Raw genomic sequence first — 26412 nt, forward strand, 5'->3', positions numbered from 1 at the left:
GCTGAATGTTATTTTTGATTTTATGAGAAACAAAAAATTTGGGGTGTATGCATATTAACACTATAATGCCTATTTGTGTCATTTGTATTGTTTTAAATTAGCAACTTAAGTGACTTTTAATCAGCTTGCATGGTCTCACCTAAACTGTACACAAAATTCCAAAAGCAACTGCTACTTCTGTTTGCCATTGAGATGAGTAAATATTTCAATAATCCTTTTAAATTTGAATTCTTTTATCTTTTCAAAGGTTGTTGGTATAAAAATCCTTTTATCCTATGCAATATAAATGGCTTAGTCCTGTTGATATGATGACATATCCACAATTGTAGAATGCATTGCATTATGCTGTTCTTTCATAATTAAATAGAATGTGCATTTGTCATTTCTTTCATCTCGTCATGGTACGTTCAGCAAAAAATTTCAAGTTGATGCTGATTTAGAAGAGTACATATTGTGGTTACCTGTGCTAATATATGAAAAAAAAAAAAAAAAAAATCTGTATCTGCAAGGTGAGCAAAACACATAGAGCTAAAATTTGTGAAACCATGTGGAAATATGGGACATACTATTAGTACTGATGAATTTCTCTGTCTTATCAATGTTAGTGAAAGAATGGTTACACATTAAACAGTTCTCAAGGAAAGGTGAATTTCCCTAAAAAAAAAAAAAAAAATTCTGGACAGTTTAAAAAGTTTGAAGATCATTCTTTGTAGATTCATACAAGATCAAAATACCCTGACCAGTATACCAAAAAAGATACAGAAATACATTAATGTATTAACTGCCTTAAATTCAAGTGTTGTAATTGCTCATAATAAAAAAAACTCCCGAAAAATTATCTTTCAGCAATAAAACCAAATGCTATGCAGACACTGGTTAAATGGCTAGAAATTATCGTATAAGATCGACATTTAGATAATAGGCTGGTTGGTGGATGGGTGAGTGGATTTCTTGGTGTATAACCTGTGGTGTGCCAAACACATTATACAAAGATAATGGGCTGTCTTTATAGTTTATGAGCAATAGGAGTATTTTATGTCTTGCAGCTACAAGCATTTGAATGATTTATAAATAAGTTACGATAACCTATTATTAGGAATTTTGTACTTAGATAGGTAATTTTGGTAGAATTGTTGTATTTTTCTGTATAATATAACACGAGACAAATTTTAAGAGAAATTTATGCCGAAAAAGTAAAAGTGCATATAACATGGAGTTAATAGGTATCTCAGTAATTTGGCGAAATATCGCCAAGCTGACAATGGTTTTGGTGATTTATTTTATCACCAAATTTGGCAACATTTGGGTCTGGTCCCTGTATAACTGTAATAAGTATTGTAACTGAATAAATGTAATTGATCACTATGTTAACTGTAACTCTAATTCTACCCTCTTATTGCTTTCCTGTAATTTCTAGAAGCAGAAAGTACAAGAAATAACCTCGCAGCTGTTTGAAAACTGTTTAAGGCTGAAGAGAGAGCATCTGCTTCTCAGTTGCTTAGTTATTTTTGTTACAAGTTGTTTAGTTACATGTGAACTAAAATATCTGAGTTAGCTTTCTTTTTAGATGCTTTGCATGGCATTGGGTTTATCATTCTTAGTAGTTTGAAACGTAATTACTGATCATACTGTGCGATACTGTGAACACTTGTACAAATATTTCTATGGAAAATTCCAGAGTTCTGAAATATTTCTTTTGATAAAAATAAATGTTATTAACCTGTTATCAGACTCATGTATCCAATTCATTGCGAAGTCGTGCACAAACAACACTTTTTGGTGGCAGTAGTAGATTGAATGCCAGTGACAAGAGTGATTTAGAAACAATTAAGGCTGTTGGTGCCAGCCTTTGCTGCTTTCAAAGAAGAGCTGAATCCATTAAAGAAAAGATGGAAGCTGGTCAAAAATCCATCAAAGAAGAGATGAAAGTGGGCCAAGAGGAAATGAAAAGAGATATTATAGCCATAACAGAGAGCAAATTTGAACCTATAGGAAACTGAATAGGCACAGTTGAAAATAGAGTTTGAGAAACTGAAGAAAGAGTTTCGGTCGTCCAAGAAAAAAATTGAACAATAAATTAAAGACTGAGTTTCTGCTGCTGTCACCAAAGAAGTTGGCATAGTAAAGAAATGCATAGCGACAGCAGGAAGCAGTTCTGATGGTTTTAAACGTTTACTCATGCCTTTTCATTTCTCTTTGAAGCTATCTACTTATGATGGTAATACCTCCAGCAAGTTTATAAGACGAATGTTCTGTAGTGGTGGACACAAATGGATAAGATTCCCTAGTTAAGGTCTGTCATCTAGCCTCGGTAAAATTATATTTTAGGGTACCCCTTGGCGAAACTTAGCGATTTTCGGCGGTACATGGATACCGAGTTTGTGCAATTCTTTAACTTGTTTTTTGGGCCTGCGTAGCAGCAATTTTTGGCTAAAAAATTCCCAATATGCAAGCCAAAATAAGAAGTCGAATTGCACATACTCGGTATCCATGTATACATTGACCTATTTTCACTTAAAAAAAAAAAAAAAATTCTCAAATTGCACAAAAATGGCATTGTGCACTCCTTTGGCTTTATCCATGTACACACTGACCTATTTTCACTTAAAAAAACATCAGAGAATTACACAAACTGTGCTTTACGCACTCCCTTGAGTTTGTCCATGTACACATCGATATATTTTCACTTAAAAAGTCAAAGGAGCACACAATTCTACAGTAGAGGCAAACGAAAAATACATAATCTCAATAAACTACATTTTAAACCAAACAATAACATAAGAAAAGGAAAAACCTGTTATGCATTTAAGCACTACACAAAGCAAATATCCGCTTACCTTATTTAGAAATTCTTTCTTATTCAGTTTGTGGCACACAAAATTCCTTAACAGCATCCAAAAACTTCCTAAAATTATCTTAACTACAATCCGTATATCGCCATCACCATAGAAATTCACAAAAATAACAGTCAAAAATATACTACGTAGATCCGGACTATGGCTACTAAGTAAACCTTCATTTACACACCAGTCAATTAATGCACTTTTCCCCTTTCGTTCCAAATCATACAGAAACTTCAAATTAATCCTACAACATTCAGCTATTGTGCCGCCTAAGCAATGAAACAAGCAATTACTTCCTAGGCAATACACATCACAAAAGCCCTTGCAAAACATCCCATGATTCAAAATTTCCCAGAATAATGCAAACAAATACATCATAATAGGGTTTCCATAACATTCAACTACTCAGGTTACCATAAATTATATGCAAGGGGTCAAGCCCCTACACTCTTTTCTCCTTTCTTACATTTTTGCTCAAAAATCAGAAATCCGAATGAATCTGGTGCAAGCACCGAAGTAAACTCTCCACTTCCCCCCAAAAAAAAATTTCATTGGCTTACAAAAAATCATAAAATTAAAATCGCACCAATGCCAGAATTTTACTTTATCTAAACTGAGAAAATTACATCCTCGCAATGAATCAAAAACAAGAAAATCTGACAATGAAGTCCAAAAAACATCTGTACACACAATGTGGGAACTAAAGTGGACCTCCACAACTAACAAGCAGAAACTAAGCTTTACAAGAATCCAAGGCTAATCTTTGTAATATGGTAACAGGTAGTTTGGCGACATTTTGGTAAGGCGATAAAGGTTACTAGCTAGGACTTTAGCAGTGTACATGGATAAAGTCAAGAGTGTGCGCAATGCCATTTTTGTGCAATTCTGGGAATGTTTTTTAAGTGAAAATAGGTCGACGTGTACTTGGATACCATGTATGTGCAATTCTTAAAAATGCGGCAAGCAGTTGGCGATTCTGCACTTTCTCCCAATTTCGCACCTAATCTTCATCATGATTAAGCACTTTTGTTCCATAAAAGTTCTAGCATAAGCGTAGTTCGGCTAGCAGATTGTTGGAAAAAAAATGTTGAAGGAAAAAAAAAAAAAAGCCTTTACTTCGTGAAAACAAAATGGCGTCCAAACAAAAACTAGCAGGTTGCTGTAGCAGTGTTGGTCGCAAAATTTTCGCCAAAAAATCGCCAAGTTACCATAATTCAAAGATTAACTGAATCCAATTACCTAAGCTAACAACAACCCCCACTGTCTGAAGTAAACAAAATTGCAACTATAACAAGGCGAAAGCAAGACTTCTGACCAAGTCCAAAATATTTCTAAGTCCCGAAACTTAGAAATATTTTGACACAAAGACGATATTTGAAAGTACGAGATTCTGACCAAGTTCAAAATGTTTTTAAGTCCAAAAATTGCAAAGACGATATTTCAAAGTACAAGATTCTGACCAAGTCCAAAATATTTCTATGTCCAAAAATCTTCTAACACCATTAGTAAAAGGCGACAACACAACACCCTACAGCCTCCATTGTTAATAAAAAGGCCATGAACCAATAAACCAGGTGGCTCTTGCAACCGTTTCCTGTCTTTATTACACTACAGTCTCAAGAACTACCAGCTAAATAAGGCTTTAACAATTTAAGAATGCTTTTTTCCAAATTAAAATACATATGAGTACAAATAAAAATTCTGGAATAATGATAACTTAAAATATGTATTAATAATTAAAATTCTCGACATAACATATATAATATGGCGTTCGAAGATATGCTTATTGTATTCTTGTTCACCTAGAGTTGAGTGCCACATGTGTCTGACATAGCCTCTGTTTAGAGCACAGATAAAGATAGATGAAAAAATTTAAAAAAAAAAAACATGTTTTTCCTTTACAAAAAGAACCTTCTACATTTTCCTTTATTTAATGGAAGGAATGTGGAGTGGGATTAGAATGTGAATCCTAACATTCTAATTATGGATTATTTTAATGGGTAGTAATTGTTTTGTTAAAAGTTGCAAGAATTCTGTGCAAAATATAAAATATATGAAAAAGTTTCAATGTAATGTATCCATGTGGTTTGTTTTATCTGATTTTCATACTCTTTAAGATTTGCTGTTATAGTATAAAATAACATTATAAGAAACTGGATGGGACCAAAAGATTTCGTTCATTATATGCAGGGATTTGTTTTAAGTGTCTTTTGTTATATCGGGGCTCAACTGTATTAAATTTGAGATAAAAAAATATTTCAGTTTGGTTTTTATGTAAAGAAATGCATTTTATTTGTGTTGTAGTACCATATGATACATGGGAGTGTTTGTACAATTTCCCATCAGATGCAAGTAAATTTTTAATCTTTGCAGCGGAAATTCTTGAATTAGCTGGAAATGCTGCCAGAGATAACAAAAAAGGCAGAGTTACTCCACGTCATATTCTTCTTGCTGTAGCTAATGATGAAGAACTTCATTTGGTATTTATTATCTCTGTCTTGTTAAGATATGAAATTATGTTTTTGATTGGTGTTAAATAGTGTAGTTTTTCTTTATTAAAGAATAAAAATTATTTTTTATTTTGCATACTTTAATTTAATGTAATATTGAATTTAATATTAATATATATAATTATAAGTTAAATATATAAAATCATAAGTATATATGCAATCATAACTAATATTTACAATCATAAGTATGTTATATAACTTGCTAAAATTGGAAAAATGGTAAGTGACACACCAAGTAAAACTGAATGTAAGAAAAACATAATTGATTGAAATATATTTTATTTTAGCAAAAATGCTTTCAGCAGTTCAAACTTTTCAGCTGAAACTTAAGGAAAGATATAAACAGAAAGACAGATGAATTTTCGAAAATTTACTACTAACTAATGAGGCTTTCTATGATAAATTCTGCGATTTTATTGATTGTGGTTAGAATGCGAGTCATTGACAAAATGTTATAGATATTGAAAGCCTCATAGAAAAACTGATTTACCAACTGAAGAAGTTTCTTGGATTGTTCTGGTAAAAGCAAAATTGAATTTGCAGTTTGCATTCCAACAGTGTTGAGCAATAAATGATTTTTCATTTTCGAATTTTAGAAAATAAGATTCACATTTTTTATGTGAAATTTTAAAACTTGCTTCATTTGTTCAATGTAACCTGTACTGAATTCTCTAACAATTCATTTCAGGAATAGGGTCTTTAAGGACAAAATTGTGTTATTTTACCGACAAGAAAGAATGACAGGAAAGTTGCATTTTTGTAACTGATAGCAGGAAAGAAAGAAATAGCAACTAAATTATTAGCATTAATTGGAATAGGATAATTTTTTTTATATCAGAATTGAAATTTTTTTTTTTTTTTGACTCATGGTAGAAATCTGAAATGATTTCTAATCAATCAATTGTAAGAGTTCTCAAATAGTTCAGTTAGTGATCAGGGGTTGACTTTATATAGCAAATCATGTGTGTGCACAGTGTCTGGATCTGGTTGTGCTGAGACAAATTGAGAAAGGTTTCCATATGGTATCAAAACTAGAATTATTTTGTATGCCTGAAATGTTGAGAAAAAGGAAATGGAATGCTTCAACTTCAGAAGTGATCTGGAAGGTAGAATCCACAGAATTCATAATTGTCAAAACTTTATTTTCATCAAATACAGCAAATGTGTCATTGATATTGTAATATTCTTGCTAAATTTGTGGTTCTTGCAAGGTAGAATATTTAAGAACTGTGCAGGAAATAAATCACAGAGTTCCTAGTCAGTATTAAATCCAAAGAAGGCTTAAATTTACTCTTTATTCCAACTCAAGATATTTAACAGATGGCCCTTCTCGGATTACAGTAAGCCTTCACTTGGGCTTTAACTTAAGATAGAAAATAAGAAACTAATCTAATGTTAACTAAACTAAAACCAGATGAAGCTGCACAGAAATAACTGACAGAGTTGGCCCTTATTAAAGATCACCAACGAATACTTACAGGCACTTAACAAAATAGCTGAAGTATAGTAATATTAGATTTAAAGCAATGATGTGGCCAGAAAGCAGAACACACTGTATGAAGAACTTCTAAGCTCTTCTACTGAAATGGCCAAGACTTCAAGTTAAATACTGGTTCTATCTCATTTACATAAAACGTAATTTTGAAAACTCATTCTGTTAGGGAATTGTAGGTGGAAAACAAGGAGGTAAAGTACAGCTTAATTCAAAAATTAAAATAACTATTAGAAAATTAAAATAATCCCCTACAACATAACAAATCCAAAGGGAAAATTTAATCCTTCAGGTATTATGATATGGCTAACCAAGCTTATCATATCTTAGTATTTCATGAAGTACATAAATAAGTTTAATTTAAATGTATCTGAAATTAAATTTAATTTGTCATTACTTTTTTAGTTATTATATTTAGTCAAATACTTTTGGACAACTATAAATTTCAAAAATGACATTTTTTTTAAACAGTTGAAGACAAATACAGATTTTCAGAAGTTAAATTATAGCACACTGCATAATTATCATGCCCATGTTTAGTTGTGGATCTCAGTAATGATGCTCTATAATAAAATATAAAACTTTACATTATTTGATAATAATATTTATTGTCATCTTTTTATAAATACTGCAACTTAACATCTGTAGTGTGAAATTAGCTTAAAATGTATTTCAACCTAACAGCTAACATACAAAGCTATGCTAATCTGGTATTGACATCTGTTGCACTGTCAACACAAATACATCTTCATGACAGGATTGTATTTTTTGTACAGTTAAATAATTATTAAGGTAAACACAATCTTAAAAATCGTTCTCATATATTAATATCGTGGTGCAATGTGGAGTTTTTTTACAGTTGAAAAATTACTCATTCAGTGCAAGTGAAAATTTTGGTGGCACTTTTAAAAAGATTTTCTATCGATATTTTTCATAAGTTTACTATCAGTATCAACATAATAAAATGAAACACATTTTATCAACTTAACCGCTTAATGACTGAATTTATATTGAAAATTATGCCGAAAATCCCTGAATTTGTTTATAACATTTTCATTATCTGCAGATATAAAAAATTGGTATGTTATTTCAGTAGAAGCCCGATTTTGTGTCAAAATACCTATATTAGAACAATGCTATGTATAAATATAATATATATCCTATGTCGTGCTTTCAAGACATGAAAAACGCAATTTGAATTTCTTCAATCGGCCCAGTAGAGCGGAAGATATAGAACTGTCCCCCCCCCTGTTTTGCGCACTGTACCTTAACACGTTCTCTGCCAGACCGTTTTTTGAAGACTTCCCGTTCACGCTTTACATTTGTATTATTTTGTTTCTGGCGATAAAAAAAAATTACTAATCACGCCGCGTGGGGCGTATACGCCTCACAATTAAATGAGGGCATCAGCAGTAGTATGAAGATGCCCATAATTGACTGCATAATGAACTTTTAAAAAATTCTTCATTTTACAATGATAATACTAAATGGCTTGAACGGAATGTTTAGCGTGGAGTGCATATGCCCCACGTGGCAAGGAACGTGCTAAAAATCAAATTTAAATTTATGAAGCTATTCCTGGTGTATAGAGCTGTTAAAGGAAATAAATTTACTAATAACATTTTAATTCATTTGAAAATAAATGTTTTATTATTTCGGCAGTAAAATGCATAAATTAACTTTTCCTAAAAAAAGAGTAGTGAAAAGTATGGTGGAATTTTTATTCATTTATAGTATGTTACACATTGTTGATGATGTAGATTCAGTTTTCAATAATTAATTTTACTTTATTTATTTATTTATTTTCTTGAATAAATATATCTATTTTCTAATTTTATTCCTGTTACAAACTGAAATTCAGTTTTGAAATCCACAAAGACTTACAGATATAAAAGCAGATTTAATTGCAAGTGCAAAATGAACATTACATATGTATGTTACAAAAGAAACTTACTGCACGTATACAAATGAAGCTTGATATATATATATATAAAATGAAAATATTTAAATTGATTAGTAATTATTGCACCGTTATATAGGAATGAAATATAAATGTATTATTATTAAATAAGTAAACAAAAAAAAAAATCATTTTTACTTTTTCATGTATGGAAGAAATTTGCTAAACTTGTTAAAAATTTACTGCTACTAAAAATGTACACTGCACAAAAGAAGAGGGGGACAGTTCTATATCTCCCATTCTACTGGACCGATTGACGAAATTCAACTTCCATTTTTCATGTCTCGGAAGTGCGACTTAGGCTATGCATTAGATTATTTATAGCATTGTTCTAATACAGTCAAAAGTCGTTAATCTGGACTCGTCGGGACTTCGGCGATTCCGGATTATCGATTTTTCCGGATTATAGATCATCAGTTTAAATCTGGTAAGATGGCATGCAGAAATTATAAAATTAAAAATATGAAATAAAGAACAATTATGATCTAAAGGGTATCAAAATTTACAAAAAAAAAAAAAGCTTAATATTTATTTGTTTACTTTATTAAACATTTCTCTCAATGTAAGTTGTTTAAGTTGCTTCATTTTATGTGGTAATACTTTCTCTTTAATTCTATAAAAAGACATAATTTCTTGTTCAGTTACAAAGTACCGCTGTTCAAGTCCCGTTAATTGCTGTGCCGAGAATACCGACTAACTTGTCAATCGAAATTTTTTCGTTTTCACTAACCTCTCTGTCACATTCTTCATGTCTTTATCCATTTTTTTGCAGCAATTCCACTTTTTGTTTGTTGGACATCGAAACATACTTTCGTTTTGTAGATCCTTTGGAAGTTCCAGCATCGGATATTCTATTTGACATAAGCGAAAGTTCAAGTTTACTTTTATAAAATTGCTCTTACAGTCTGCAAAAAATAATAAGCGGGATCCAATTCGAAGATTAAGGAACAACGCAATCATTAACATTAACTGAAATAGATAATTAGATAATTTTAGCTTACACCATCCGTTATACATTAAACGCGCAGGCGAAAACGTATTCTGCACTTGCGCACACGCATATGCGCAGTAGTCAGGGTCTTACGCGCACGCGTAAAACGCCTGTGCGCATGTGCCGACGCGGCGCATGCAAAAAAAAAAAAAAAAAAAGCTTAATATTTATTTGTTTACTTTATTAAACATTTCTTTCAATGTAAGTTGTTTAAGTTCCTTCGTTTTATGTGATAATACTTTCTCTTTAATTCTATTAAACAGACATAATTTCTTGTTCAGTTACAAAGTTCCGCTGTTCAAGTCCTATAATTGCTCCTATAATTTGTCAATCGAAATTTTTTCGTTTTCAATAACCTCTGTGTCACTTTCTTCACTATCGGAAGCAAATTATAATGACGAGGAATTTGATTTAAATCATATTATATATATAAGACGGAATACATAGAGATGAAATACTACATTTAGTACGGAATTGTAAGCCAAATAGAATAAAAACATCTGCTCTGAAGATAAGGATAGTGCTGACAGATCAACTTCCAATTCATTGCGCACAGCGCCACCCCCCCTCCGCCGCAGAGCAGCGTGAAATTGATAAACAGATTTCGGAATGGTTAAGTCATTTTTTGCAGCAATTCCACTTTTGTTTAATGGACTTCGAAACATACTTTCGCTTTGTAGATCCTTTACATATTAGTAAATATATATCGGAAATTCTATTTGACATAATCAAAAGTTCAAGCTTACTTTTATAAAATTGCTCTAACAGTCTGCAAAAAATAATAAGCTGGATCCAATTTGAAGATTAAGGAACAACGCAATCTGCAGCATTAACTGAATTAGATTATTTTAGCTTAGCTTATACCGTCCATTATACATTAAATGTGCATGTGTAAACATATTTTGAGCATGCGCACACTCATATTCGCAGCCGTAAAGGTCTTACGCACATGCGTCAACACGATGCATGCGCAGAAAGTTTCTAGCTTTGAGGTCGGGATTATGGGTGTCCGAATTAACAACTTTTGACTGTATAGGTATTTTTACACAAAATCAAACTTTTTCTGAGATGACATGCCAATTGTATTCAATATTTCGATTCTATGACTCGAATTATGCCAGACTTCCAAGTTTTGTAAAAATCACACGAGTAGTTTTTAAAACATTAGCTCTCAAAATTTTAGCACCTCAATGTTAACTGAGTTTGAAATATATTTATTAATTATTTATTTTTTTATTATATTTTTTATTAAACTTACATCATTCCTTCTTTCAGATTTTGAAATTTAGGCTTACTTACTTTACTTCGAAATTTAAAGCTTTAAGTATAATTCGCACATTTTTTATGATTTATTTTTAAAATTTGTACTTTTATAAATTTTTCGAAACACTTTTTGTATTATAAAAATTTTCACATCATCTTAAAGTAGATGTACTAGTACTAGGTACACCAACCAAAAATTAGAGTTTTTTAAATTCAAAATTTTGTAAGCTATAGGTGAATTTACATATTGGCAAGTTTTGAAATTTGTTATAAGTGATAGTAATGTCAAATGCGATTTACGCACTTTGTTAAAATTATTTGAAAGTATAAATGATGACTTTTTTCCACCCATTTACAATGAAATAAAGGAATTGAAAATCGGTTGGCATAAATTAAGAAGTTCGCCAAGTAAATTATTCTTGTCACAAACTGAAAAAATTTGCCTAGATAAATTTTTGAATTTCTCCATAAATTTTGCACCAAATTTTACAAAATTTAATATTTAGGCATAATTTGAGTCATAGAATCAAAATATGGAAAACAATTGGCATATCATTTCAGAAAAAGTCTGAGTTTCTGTCAGAATACCTATGTTAGAATAATGCTATATATGAGTCTACTATATATCCAAAGTCGCGCTTTCGAGACATGAAAAACACAATTTGAATTTCATCAATCGACCCAGTAGAACAGGAAGTATAGAAATGTTCTCCCCTTTTTTTGTGCAGTGTACTTTATCTTGATGCTATTTGCCATGTCTAAAATCTTGTATGGTATGAATATAAAATTTGGAAAGCAATATGGGTGCTTATGCATTATCCTATAGATCATCGGCAATATTCACCAATCACCAATTACTATTGCTGAATTCTAAAGAAGTGAATGATTCATAATTGACATTAAATTTTGTTACTTGGCCAGTTGATGAGATAATACATAAGTACTGGAATATGTCATACCAGAAATTTCATGTGAATTTTTAATTGAGATTAAAGTTCAACAGGATTAGAATGAATGTTGAATATATTCATTTATCTCAAATTTCAGAAATTATTATTGTTGTTACTTAGCTACACTGTTTTTACGATGATGTAGATTCAATGTTCTTAGTCCAAAGGGGCTTTGTCCCTGAAGGACTATTGTTTTCGTTTTGGCATTTTGCATTGAATCACCATAAGCGGTGTATCACTTTCAAATTGTTGCCACCAATTATTAGATCCCTGTATTATATTTAAATAAATTTAATAATGAAGAATCTGCATAAATGCGTGTTTTTCGCATTGTGATAAAACAACAGTACCTAGAGCCATCCAATTTTGAATGACGTAATCCTACTATGAATATAAAATTTGGAATTTGTTTTATTATTGATTTCATATGTTGTAAAACGTTAATGAAGTTTGGATTAACAAACTCAGCGATTTAAAATCAAACAATGGCAACACTCTACCGAGGGGTTGAATCCATTTTATAAACCGCGTGCGGAACTGTGTATCAGAAATTCTGAAGTATGGTCATTTTAAAATATTTTTGTGACATTGCTGTTGAACTGAATTTTATGGTTTAAGGGGAAAGAACACTATATTTAATAAATAAAGGTAACGCACAAAATGTTTAAAAAATGCCCCCTTGGACATAATTTAAAATCTGAAACCTTTTCAGAATTTTTAGTCCAGAAGGGCTAATTTCGTTTTGGCATTTTGCTTCAAATCACTATAAACAGCGTATCACTTTTCAAACTGTTGCCACCAAATATTAGAGCCTTGCATTATATTAAAAGAAATTAAATAATGAAAAATCTGCATAAACTTATGTATGTTTCTCGCATTGTGATAAAGCTACGGTACCTAGAGACATCAAGTTTTGAATGATGTAATGTTCCACCCAAATATGGGCATCTGGAAGCACTAATCTGGAATTTGCTTTATTATCTATTTCATGTTTTGTAAAACTTTAGCGAATTTTTGATTAACAAACTCAACAATTTCAAAACTAGCAGTGGCAACACTGTACGGAGGAAAAGAAAAAAAATTATCGCCGGCGGCGCGCATGAATGTGTGTCGGAAATTCTAAAGACATGCTCTTTTAAAATTATTTTGCAATATTGCTGTTGAATTGAATTTTATGATTTAAGTGCGAAGAACATATTTAATAAATAAATGTTACACACAAAGTGTTGAAAAAAAAAAGCCCCTTTGGGCATAATATACAATCTGAAAGCTTTCAGATTTTTGTTTTAATATAAATTTTCCAGAATTTTTTCCTCTTTTCTTTCTAAATAATTTCACAGATGTGAAAGAAATATCATAGCAGATACACAAAAATACATATATACATACATATATTACCAATGAAAAGCTGTCACAAGCATACAAATGAGGCTTCTTAAAGTATATAGAAAACGAAAATATTTAAAATAGTAATATAAATGCCAATGTACAAATAAAATATTATGAAAATAATACAAACATAAGTTCAAAAATTAGTTTCTTACATTTCCCATTTCTTTTAGCTGTTTTTTCTACTTTGGAAGAAACATGCTAACCCAGGTTATAGCTAAAATTTATAAAACAAACTAAACAATGACTTAATCGTCATAGTAAAAGCATTACAAGACAAGGCTGTAGTCATTTACAAAGCAAAATTCTAATTTCAAAACTAAATACTTAATCAATGTACATTACAGTTAAACATTTAATTTGCTTCCCAACAACACAACTACATTATAAATCTGCAACACTTGTTTTATTCATTATTTTGTATTTTGTAATATGTAGTCCTAATAATCGGGTACTAACATCGCCAAATTTTCAGAATGTCCTAAACTCTGTCAACCATGTTCATAACAATCATTTGAATCAAGCACCATCACTATTTTTATATGCATTTCTTTTATGTTGTATTCCAAGTTCAAACCATTTTTACAAACATATTCTGATATTTTTGTCTTAAACTTAGTTTAAAAATATGAGTTTGTGGAATTTGCCAGCAGTGGGAGAAACTGTGATAAAATTTCTGCAGGAATTCAGAATTTTACTTAAAATTTTCTAAGGGAACAATGAGAAAATGCATTTCCTAGATAGCCACTGTTGCTCAGGGGTGTGCGAAGCTGAATCTCCACAATTCTGTTGTTCTGCAATTTTTTTTTTTTTTTTTTTTTTTAGTGAAAACAAATTGCTATGCACTTCAGGAGACGAATAATACAAAGAAATTGCAGGAAGGTTTGAAAAAATATTTAAGTATTTTATTTTTTAATTAGCATGTAATCCTTATTTAATAACTCAAGTTTATATTTTAAATTGTTAAGTATCTTTTCTTTTCCTGTGTTGATAATGTTTACTCACTTATGATAAATATTGATAGTTTGGGAACCTTTCTGAAAAAAAAAAGAAGGTTGCGAAAACCACCAACTTGCACCAAATATGTAGCTTTTACTTTTTGATCTGTAAAAAATAGCCAAATTGTGCCAAGTTAGTTGCATTCATATGTAAGTACCAATGATTATTTTCACATATATAAATGCATTGAATATCTATTTCAGCTCCTAAAAAACGTTACCATTGCTTCGGGTGGTGTATTGCCCCGAATTGAACCTGAATTGCTAGCAAAGAAGAAAGGCCGTTTTGTGACAATGCCTTCTCCCCGTTCTGGACCTTCTTCTCCAGCTCCTGTGTCATCTACAAAGAAAGCCAAACCAGTTTATACACCACCAAAGAAAATGCCCAGGAAAGCAAGTGTCAGTGCCAGTATTAAAGGGAAGGGCAAAGGAAAAGGCAAGGTAAAGTTGTAAATTTCTTTTTACAGTTTTATTTCCACATCTATCATTCTTGTAGCAGTTCATATGGTTTAAACTGTCGTTTCCAGGATCAGATCTTTTTAAACCAAATTTTCTTACATAAATTTGTAAGTTTCTTCTAGAAACCTGTGTATGTGAAACACTTTGTATGTAAAATTACACTGAGAGCTTAAGTATTTAAAATTGAAATTATTATACTATATGCATGTTTTGATACGTTCCAGTTAAGTGGCATGCAAGTCACTCTGTTTATTTCATGTAATGAGTAACTATTCAGTGTTGTCATTCCTTTTTCTTATTTGCAATGACATCAATGCAGTTTTTGTAACTTTATTTAAAGGATAAAAATACTTAAATGGAAACATAGTGTGATAAATTAAATCAGCTAATTTTTTTAATATTTGCCTAATGTTAAAGCCAGAACCACAAGTATGTCAAATTGACAGATATTTATCTCTATTAAAAATAGGTGTATATTAATGCTTGCAGTAATAAAAAGATTTGATTGATAATATTTAATGAAAGTATTAATATATAGTTTTATAATTTATAGGCAGCTGTGTTAATTTATGGCATTTCTCATGTTCATGATTCAGCAGTGGCCAAGTGATTAAGACTGCTGATTTCTGAGTTCAACATGTGTTTGAGTCCTTCCCCCTCTGCTTTCCCATATCCAAATAAACTTCTGTGTTAAATTTGTTTTGTTTTGTTCAAATTGAATATGGGCAGTTGTCCACTAATGGTTGAATGAATAAGACTATTGAACTATAGTAGTTTATCCTAACAAATCAGTTTTCTATGTGTGCATCTAGTATGAATGCAAGATACTTTCACTTGGGAAGTCTTTATCAGGAGCAATTCTTGTTTGCTTTACTATAATCAGTTAACCAAGTAATTAGAAGCTAAAACAGAAATACCATGTTGAGTGTATGCTTTTTTATTAATAAAATAAATTGCAAGGGCACAGAATTATACCTCTTCCCCAGTAAGAAATATCTTGTGCTTTATTATTTCCTTGTGTTTAAAATTCTTAATTATGAGACTGGTCAAACATCAGAAACTATTAGTAGAGTTAACTTACAAGACAAGCTATGTAATTATTATTTGACGTAATAAAAATGGCTTAATGCAGAAAATTCTCTCAGTGAAAAATAAGCTATGATGTGTTACTTTAATGCAACCAACTGTAGCAATCAGCCACAGCTACAACATTGGTCATATGAGCGAAAAAGATGCTGCTTCACAAAAGGGTGCAATGTGCATTTAATTTTCATTATTTGATATCTTACATATGTGCCTGAAATAGTCTTAATGGAAAAAGATGTAGTTCTTGAAAGATACTGCACCTTAAAATTTTTCCTTAGTGATAGGTTTTTAATATTCAGAAGTATATTTTAATCAAATGATGCTTATTTAAGGGGGCTGTATACCTTAGAAACTGAGATTTTGGTAAAAAAATTCCTTGTTATTTTCTTATGCTTGATGAAAATCTTATTTCTTATGTTTCCAAGACTGTTTGAATTTTGTTCCTACATTCATTTAAACCGGAGTTATGATAGCTGATTTGACACCTTGTCCTGGAACAGCATACCAGAAGTGCACAAAACATAAATATTTAAAAGGCCGAAATGATGGTGTCAGAGTTGTTTACTTTTAGTTTCAAGGCTTAAAACTTATTTAATTGCATTTTAAAGACCAAAAAGTAGTTTTACGATGGCAACAACACAAAGTTCTAGCATATTTTCAAGCTGTGTGTTATGAATTCACTAATGCATTTTTGCTCATGTTTTGGTTGTGTTTACATTGCTGATAAGCATTTTTTTAAAATTTATTACTGAGTAATATTCATTAATTTTTTATAGGTATAGATAAATATTGGTATAGATATGGTAAATTATTTATAGATAAATTGGTTACTACATTCCAGACGAGTATGAAAGGTTTAATGTTAACCTTATCGACAATGCAAAACAACATTCCCTGATTTGGCTTTAAAAAGCAGAGAAAAATTTTAAAAGCTGCGAGAAAGCAAAAAAAAAAAAAAAAAAAAAAAAAAATGTAAATTCTGAAAAACAAGAGGGCATTAGTTAAAAAGTCAGGGGAATTTTAAGTTTACAAACTGATTAAAAGTAGATAATCGAGTGCTTGAATTCTTTAAATGTGTGTATCTCGTTTTTCATTTTTTGTATTTTAATGCTAACAAGAAACACACTGTCTTTAAAAATTATCATTGAGATCTTCTGCAATTTGGTATACATGTTTAGAATACTTCATGTAAGGAGATATATTATTTACTAATTGATAAATGCATATTTTATAAAGTTATTATGTGTTAAATGTGAACTTTAACGAGAAAATATGCTTTTTCTTTGTTATATTACACATTCTAGCTTAAACAAATTTTAAGTAACTTCTAGCTTTAAAATAGTAGTCTATCTCCTTGAGTATATCATTATAATTGGTTTGCATTTTACAAAATATAAAAATATATAATACTTTTTTAACACAATGTTTCTAATTTATTGTACATACTGCTGTTTATTTGCTTGTTTTCTTACTTTACTTCAAAAATATTTTGTGTCATTGTACTTGTGGCAAACGAGTAATCACACTCTGTATTCTGTAATAGCTAAATTATGATATGTGCAAACTATTGGTAATTTAAATTGTATAACAAATTAGTCACTTATAGTTACAGTAGAGCAATTATTTGAAAATGATTATAAAAAAAATATAAAGAAACAGTATGTCTCTACTGCCGGCACTCTTAACTTGTGTTTAGTATTTCTTAAATTACTTAGGTTATTTGTCATTAAAAGAAGACAATCCACTAGAATTCCTAATCTGGGTCTAGCAAAATTAAGCCCCTTGTTAATTTATTTATATGTTTTTAATTTTTTTCCTTGATTTAAATGATATAAAAAATAAATTCAGTGTGATGGTCACTTGTTGTTAATTTAAATTATGTATATACTGATTAGCCTGTAATGTTCATCAAGTATATAGCTTATAAATATTAATAGAAAGCTAATTAGAGACTGAATATACTTTGTCTTTAATAGGTATTTATAGCACAAGACACTGTATTTAATTACATTACACTTTATTATATGCAAAACACATCACTCGCATACACACTTACAACTCTTACTGTCGGCATTCTCAATCTGAGTTCAGGTTTACGATAGTTTTGTGTCCTTGGCGATGCTTGGCTCTGCATCAGCTTTTGATATCCCGCTCCCCTTTATCACAAGTTCAGTCTATTTAGGGGTCATCGAATTCTGATGGACCGATGCAAAGGTTGTAGCACAGTTGGCTTCTTTGGGAACCTGGCTGTATCAGCAGCAGATCCCACTGAATGGAGCATCTGGTAAAACCTTGGGATCGGAAGTCAACACAGACTCATCTACTTGGTGGCTTTGGATGGTTCTGGAATTCCACTCTTATCAGGCTGTTTGGAAATCGCAAGAGCTGGATGGGGATGTTTGCAGCCATCATCAATTATAGTTCCTCCATCACACATCTGATTGACATGTGGCCACTATAGCTGACCAACATTTATAGTGTAATGAAGTTGCCCATCCTTGGATTGGATGGTTCCAAATCTCCATCGTCTGTCACCTTGCTGGTAATTTCTTACTACTACTTTATCACCAACTCTAAATCCTCGGTCTACAAACTCGTAGAGTTCTTTTCAAACTCTGTCTTCCACCCTCCTTTTGAGATCTGGTCTCAATAAATGTATTCTTGTTCGAATTTTCCTCTTCAGCATTAACATTGCAGGCTCTGTAAAGTTTGGAGCTTTTCTGTATTGCATTAAAAATGTACTGAGTTTTTGCCTCAAAGTTCCCAGATAATTTTGCATGGTTCTTAAGGATTGTTTTACTGTAAACACATACTATTCAGCCTGCCCATTACTAGATGGTTTAAATGGTGCTGTGGTTTTGTGTTTGATTCTGTTACTCTATAGAAATATCTTAAACTAATGTGAAGTGAATTGTGGCCCATTATCACACAATCCGAATAATGCAAAAAAGTTTCATATTCATTCTATTGTTTTGAAACTCGAGCTTGATTTCATTAGATAGGCTTCTAGCCATTTTGAGTGAGCATCGACAATTATCAAAACATATTCTCAAAAATAGGTCCTGCATAATCGATGTGAATATATTCCATTGGAACACTTCCAATGATGAACCTTTACTTTCGGAGTATCTATTTTATGTTTTGCGCATTCAAAACAGTTTTTTTTTTTTAAGTATTTTCGATATCTTTATCTATACCATTCCAAAACACGTAAGATCTAGCAATTGCTTTCATCTTTACAGTTGCTAAGTGTCGGTGGTGCAACTCTTTCAAAACATTCTCATGGTATCATTTTGGAACGCAAACACGTTGGCCATACATTATATAGCCACATTAAAGACTGTACTCCATCTCCCTTCCTTCAGTTCACCACCGCTTTGAAGTATTCATAGCAGAGCACTGAGTACTGCACCAATTTCAGTTTCTTTAGTCAAATCTCTGGCAGTGATTGGAAGAGTTTCAGTCTGCTGTAATTGAAAAATAGTTACATCATCCTGAATAGACAGTGGCTCTGAGTTTGTTAGTTTGTTGGTAATTAGTTTGTCGATAGAAAGTCAGCATTATCATGCTAGTTTGTTTTACGGTAAATAATACCGAATTGGAATGACTGTAAAGCCAAGGTGTAGTGCAGGAGTCTTGTTGCTGCCAAAACTGCTATGCCTTTCTTTGAACGAAAATTGCAACAAGAGGTTTATAATCTGTAATTAGCATAAATTTCTTGCCTTTTAAGTACAGAAAAAAATTTTTAGTTCCCCAAATGATTGACAAGGCTCTTATATCAATTTCAGAAAACTTTGTCTCTGTTTCAGTCAGTGTTCTAGAAGCATATGCAATTAGCCTTTCCATTCCATCAGGAAGTTTGTGAAAAAGTACTGCACCTAACCCCACTGGTGATGCAACAGTTGCCAATGTTAAGGGCAATTTTGGATCATAATGCATCAAAACTTTTTATGAACACAATTCTTTTTTATTATTTAGAAAAGCTTCTTGACCATCCCTCATCCAAACCCATTTTGAGTTTTTCTTAGTTCATTGGCATGAGGGATTTGCAATTGTCACTAATTTTGAATTCGCAAAAGTTCTTATAAAAATTAACCAATTCCAAAAACCTTTGAATTTCCTGGACATTTCTGGGTCTTGAGGCTTTTGCAATTGCTGATATTTTTTCATCAGTTTTACGGAAACCATTAGCATCAATTTCATGACCTAAAAATTGTATTTCATCTGGAAAAAAATTTACTTTTCTCCAAATTTAATTGTAGTCCATGAGCTTTACATTTTTCAAAGAAATTTTTTAAAGTATTTAAATGTGCATCATCAACAGACCCTGTTATTCGCACATCATCCAATGAAGACTTTACACCTTTCCATTCCTTGTAATAGTCCGTCAATGTAACATTTTCAGATTGCTGGCGCTGCATTTAGCCTGAGCATTAATCTCTTAGACTTATATAAGCCCTTCTGTGTGTTTATTGTTAGCAAATTTTGAGTCTCAGGGTGTACTTTCATTTGTAGGTAAGCATGTTTAAAGTCAGTTTTTGAAAAATATTTTCTCCCGCTCAAACATGGAAATTTTCCCTCAGTGATCAGCAAAGGGTTTTGATGCATAACAATATTTGGGGTTACTGTCACCGAGTAATCTGCACACAGTCTTAAAGAGCCATCCGGCTTAACTACTGGTCCTACCAGAGTTGCCCATTCCGATGTTTCAACATTTTCGATTATACCAACCTTTTTCCAGCGATCAATTTCTTCATATGTCTGGCCTTTTAACACAAATGGTACTTCCTTACCTCTACAAAATTTTGGTGAAACATATGGTTTTAATTCAAGTTGAGCCTCATAATTTTTTATCTTCCCTGATTTTTCATCAAAGTCTCTTTATAATGTTCCAATAATTTATTTAAACTACTCTTTTGTGAGACCGAAATTGACTTTATAGCGGTCCAATCTAAATTAATCTCTTAAGGCCATTTACAATTAAATATTGTATCAAGGTTTTCTTTTACAATGTAAAGATTTAAGTTTTTATTTTCACCTTTATATTCTACATTAACTGTAGTAAATCATAAAGGTATCAGTTTTTTTTTTTTTTTTTCCATTATATGTTTTAAATATCAGACTTGTATTTTGAATTTTCTTCTTCGAAATTTACCGGAAATTCTTTAAACTCATTACTGATACTGCATTCCCTGTATCCAATTCCATAGCTGTCGGTTTTCCTTCCATGTTCACTTGGACCATTATGGGTGGTTTCCTATTTTTGACCTCACTGGAATCTATATTGTTTATAGGAACTATGTTTTCCTTTCCTACATCTAATTGTTTTTTTTTTTGTTTTTTTGCTTTCAGCATTTTTAGTGTTATAGCATCCTCTTTCAATGTGTCCAATTTTCTTACAAAATCTGAGGATACTTGTTTTAAATTTACAGGAATTTCTATCATCGTGGTCAGTTCCAGGACATCATGATCACATTTTGCCATTAGCACTCTTAGCTGAAAAGTTTTGTTTTTCAAATTTTTATTTTAGAGCGACTGACTTAAATTTACCTTTATTCCTAACACTAAATTTTTTAATTCCTACTGGTTTCTCAATTATTTCGTTTGCACCTTTTAACACTTTTTCCATTGCCAAAGCTATTTTTAAAGTGTTGTCTAAACTGATATTATCCTGCTCAAAAATTCTATCAAGAATAGCCGTATCTCTTAGTCCACCAGCAAACACATCCTGCAACATTGTATTTAACATGCTTTGATCATAAGCACATGGTATGGCAAATGACCTTAACTCTGCCATGTACACACTAATTATTTCTCCCTCATGCTGCTTTCAATTTAAAAATACATGCCTGCTAGGAATTGGCTTCGGATTTAAATGATGATTAAGTGGCTTCGGATTTAAATTATTTCTCAGTTTTGTGTTTAACACATCATAATCTGTATCGGAAGGATTATCAGGAGCCAGCAAGTTTTTTAACAGCCTATACATTTTTCTGACAAACTGGAAATCAGTAATTTCCCATGTTTGTCCTTTGAAACATTTTGTGTATCTAAATAACTTTTGAATCTTTCTAAAAATGAATGAAACTGTTCTTCATGTTTATTATATTTTTTTAACTGAACAGAAAGTTTAGAATTTGGTGGAGTGATAACTGAAGTTAGTTTTTCCATCGGAGTTTTATTCTGCTCTACTAGCTGCTCCATGGTTGATTCTCCAAGGGAGGGGGAAGATTATAAAAGCTTTAACTTGAGCAGTCTTCAGGGAATCCCCTAATCCATAACTAGTACTCCGATAGTGGTAAAACACGTCACGACAGCACTTCTACTATTTTTAAAAATCTCATATCTTTCGTTGCCAGCTTTACTGTGTCTGTAGTGGGTATTTATTGCACAAGACATTACATTTAGTTACATTATTATATACATACATACATCATCACTCGCATACATACGTGCAGCTCTTACTGCCGTCATTCTCAGTCTGTGTTCTGGTTTACAATAGCTTCGCATACTTAGCGATGCACCAGTTTTAAGTTCGATTAGGATTAAGTTCTCGATACACCACAGAATATATGACTACAGTTCCTTTTATTAGATGCATCTTATTTTAACAATATCAATAATAAGTTTATTATTGTTAATTTTATTATTGAGCACCAGTAAAATGCCTTAGTTTAATTTTAATGGATAAAAATGGATTACTTGTTTTGTTTTTTGCCAAATGGGATATAGAGATTATGTATTTTATTATTTTGGAAAATAATTTCTTTGTTTATTTTTTTCCAAAAAAGAGAGCATTTTAAGGTGAGATAAAATTGTATCATTTTTAATTATGTAATCTTTAAGAAAAATATGTTAAAATTTCCTCATTTGCATTACAGTAAATATGCTTAGCAAAAGAAAGATAATCTAACTATTTGGATGGAAATCTAAAAATCTGGACTTACAAAGTACTGAATTTCTTTTAATCACAAACTATACATTAATTATATGAAATGCATATCTTTTGTTTTAAAAATGTTCTCTGATATTAATTGAAAATAATACTATAACATAAAATATTTCGTACATTCAGGCTAGCAAAGATCTTCCAAATTCCCTTAGCAATCAAACTGGTGCTGTTACAATGCTGTCAGAAAAGAAGCTCTTCCTTGGACAAAAGGTAATCTGTACAGTCAAAAGTCGTTAATTCGGACACCCATAATTCGGAATGATCTATAATCCGGACCTCAAAGCTAAAAACTTTCTGCGCATGCGCTGCGTCGGCACATGCGCACAGGGGTTTTACGCGTGCGCGTAAGACCCTGACTACTGCGCATATGCGTGTGCGCAAGTGCAGAATACGTTTTCGCCTGCGCGTTTAATGTATAACGGATGGTGTAAGCTAAAATTATCTAATTATCTATTTCAGTTAATGTTAATGATTGCGTTGTTCCTTAATCTTCGAATTGGATCCCGCTTATTATTTTTTGCAGACTGTAAGAGCAATTTTATAAAAGTAAACTTGAACTTTCGATTATGTCAAATAGAATATCCGATGCTGGAACTTCCAAAGGATCTACAAAACGAAAGTATGTTTCGATGTCCAACAAACAAAAAGTGGAATTGCTGCAAAAAAATGGATAAAGACATGAAGAATGTGACAGAGAGGTTAGTGAAAACGAAAAAATTTCGATTGACAAGTTAGTCGGTATTCTCGGCACAGCAATTAACGGGACTTGAACAGCGGAACTTTGTAACTGAACAAGAAATTATGTCTTTTTATAGAATTAAAGAGAACGTATTACCACATAAAATGAAGCAACTTAAACAACTTACATTGAGAGAAATGTTTAATAAAGTAAACAAATAAATATTAAGCTTTTTTTTTTTTTTTTTTTTTTGTAAATTTTGATACCCTTTAGATCATAATTGTTCTTTATTTCATAAATTACGGTTTCATATTTTTAATTTTAGAATTTCTGCATGCCATCTTACGAGATTTAAACTGATGATCTATAATCCGGAAAAATCGATAATCCGGAATCGGCGAAGTTCCGACGAGTCCGGATTAACGACTTTTGACTGTAATTAATTTTTGTATTTTGCCGAGCTTATATTTTTAATTATTGTATGGAGTTTCTGTGGCCTGGTTGGATCTAAACTAATTACATTTACATATTTTTAATATCTTAATTGAGAACATAATTGGAAAATATATATTCATCTTTTCTTTGAGAAATAGGAATTTTGATGTCATAAAAGAAAGTTTAAAAAAACTTCCTTTTATAAAGATAAAAAATGATATGTTTATAAACTAATATAATATAGAGATCTAAATAACCATAGAAATATCATTTCAGTTTATTAACACATTTGATTAAAGTATGTATTAAATACCTGCCTGTTAAATATGTGTTAATTTATAACTGTTTTAAATTGATTGATGTTCAGGTTAAATGTTCATGTGAGTGGCCTTAGAGTTTGGGCTTCTACACAGGCACTGCAAGAAGTGTATTAACACATATTTTGCAATTTAAGTAACTTTTTTTTTTTAATTTATATAAAGTATCTGAACTTTATTTAATATTATCTGATTATCTGCATTCCTTGAGTTACCAACTGTGGATGACTAATTTTCACTAAGACAGGAAAGACAACAGCCACTTTAAAAAAATGGTGAAGCAATAAGATAAGCAATAACATAAAGTTGCAACCAATTAACAAATTTAAAAACACTAGAAAATAAAGAATAAAACTCATAGCTTCCTTTTTTTACCGTTGCTGTTCTTCCTCTGTACAGAATGATTTGTTTTGGCTTAAAAAAAAAAAATAAATAAATAAAATAAAATAATAATAATAAAAAAAAAAAAAACAGTTGTAAAAATTAAGCATCATGGTACATTTTTGTGCACACTGTCATTCTCTCTAAGTACACAGTGAACTATTTTTGCTTTTATTTAATCCTTTGTTTTTAGTATTCTAAACATAAACTAAATACATGGTTGCCAAACCTTGAAAAATAACTTTTAAGGAAAAGTATGTTTATACAAATGTTGAGTTACTCATGACGTCTCCTCCCACCTTTTGATTTATGGTGGGTGGAATACAAATCAAAATACAGTATACTTAAGTAGGAGATTAAACAACAATATACTTGATGCAGCTGTGAATAAAAAAAAAAAAAAAAAAAAATTTAAAAAAAAAAAAAAAAAACTAATTATACTGCAAAAGTTTTTCAGTTGTCCTACCACATCTAGTTTTAACTATCTTATCAGGAGCATCTAGTTTTAACTATCTTATCATGCTAGTAAAGACATTATCAAGTTAATGTCTTTACTAGCATGAATGTTAATGTCTTTACTGGCATGAATGTTAAATTGCTTTTGTTTATGTGAAAACAAGTTCTCGTCATCTATCACTTCCAAAGGATACAATCGTTACGTGGGGTAAGCTTTTCCTTAATGTTCTTCTCAAAATTTTCTTCACTGTTTCAGTAATGTTGCTCGTACCGTTTGCCCCACAACACAGCTGTAGTGGGATTAAATTTTCATGTAATCTTCAAAATGGAACATTCTTTTGCAGTTTTATTTCAATCGAGAAAACGAAACAAGTTGTTAGTTCTGACAAAATTCATACCACTTTCACTATACATAGTCTTTGGTCATTCATATTTGACTATAAACTTCTGAACCCCAATAAAAAAAATTGCTAGTGAAAAGTCTTTGTGTCAGTTCAAGGTGTATGGTGTGCCATATATGGCACAGTTGATTGAAAGTATCCAGCTTTTCTTTCCATCTTAAAGAGGTCCAGCTAAGTCTACTCTAGTAACCTCAAAAGCCAAATCGTTACCGATCCTATCTTCAAGTAGTGGGGCTAGAATTGGTTTGATTTTCTTTGCATTATAGCTTTTGCAATTACTCTTTGAACTGTTTTGCATTCTCTTAGGATTCAAAACCATTAACGAATGTGTGCCAAAACAACTTGAACTCCGGAACATGAAAGCATTGTATGTTGTTTGAAAATTAATTTTTCTGCAGTTTGATGATTAGACGGTAAAAGTATTGGATAAATGAAATTATTTGTATCTTTTCTTCAAAAGATTTTTGTTTGCAGACTCAAAGCCATGGTAGGCCTTCTCACCATCTAGATCTAAGCAAAACTTCAGTGGAACAACCTTTAGAAGGGAGGTCAGCCAGCTTGTACCTTTCATAGTTCTTCTGATGTTAAACCTTTTATTTCTTTCACTCGGTTATTGAGAAATGTTCCTCAATGATCTTCATTCCTTATCCAGAATAAAACGGTTAAAGTGTCAGTTCAACAGGTGCTTGGAATTCCTTTTAAATTCATAGCTTCTTTCACTGTTACAGTAAGGTGAATTTCTATCAAGCATGCTAACAATTCTAGTTGAGTTATTATTTATTATCTTTGTTAAAGGAGTTAGTATACTTTTAGCTTCAATTAAATAAATTCTAATCTTTTTCTCTCATTT

At 31.3% G+C, this 26412-nt stretch overlaps 1 protein-coding gene across 1 annotated transcript in view; it reads left to right on the forward strand.

The window, feature by feature from the left end:
* The window catches only part of LOC118187345 (core histone macro-H2A.1-like), a 71897-nt gene that overhangs the window by 1110 nt on the left and 44375 nt on the right, over nt 1-26412 (forward strand). Inside the window, exons 2-4 of the mRNA XM_035357542.2 lie at nt 5217-5323; nt 14601-14837; nt 23017-23103. Of these exons, the coding sequence (XP_035213433.1) occupies nt 5217-5323; nt 14601-14837; nt 23017-23103 (431 nt within the window). The remainder of the gene's footprint in view (nt 1-5216; nt 5324-14600; nt 14838-23016; nt 23104-26412) is intronic.

The sequence above is a fragment of the Stegodyphus dumicola genome, chromosome 4 (genome assembly GCF_044657685.1).
Source record: "Stegodyphus dumicola isolate Sdum_Otavi_A_Nest chromosome 4, ASM4465768v1".
NCBI classification, from domain to species: domain Eukaryota; kingdom Metazoa; phylum Arthropoda; class Arachnida; order Araneae; family Eresidae; genus Stegodyphus; species Stegodyphus dumicola.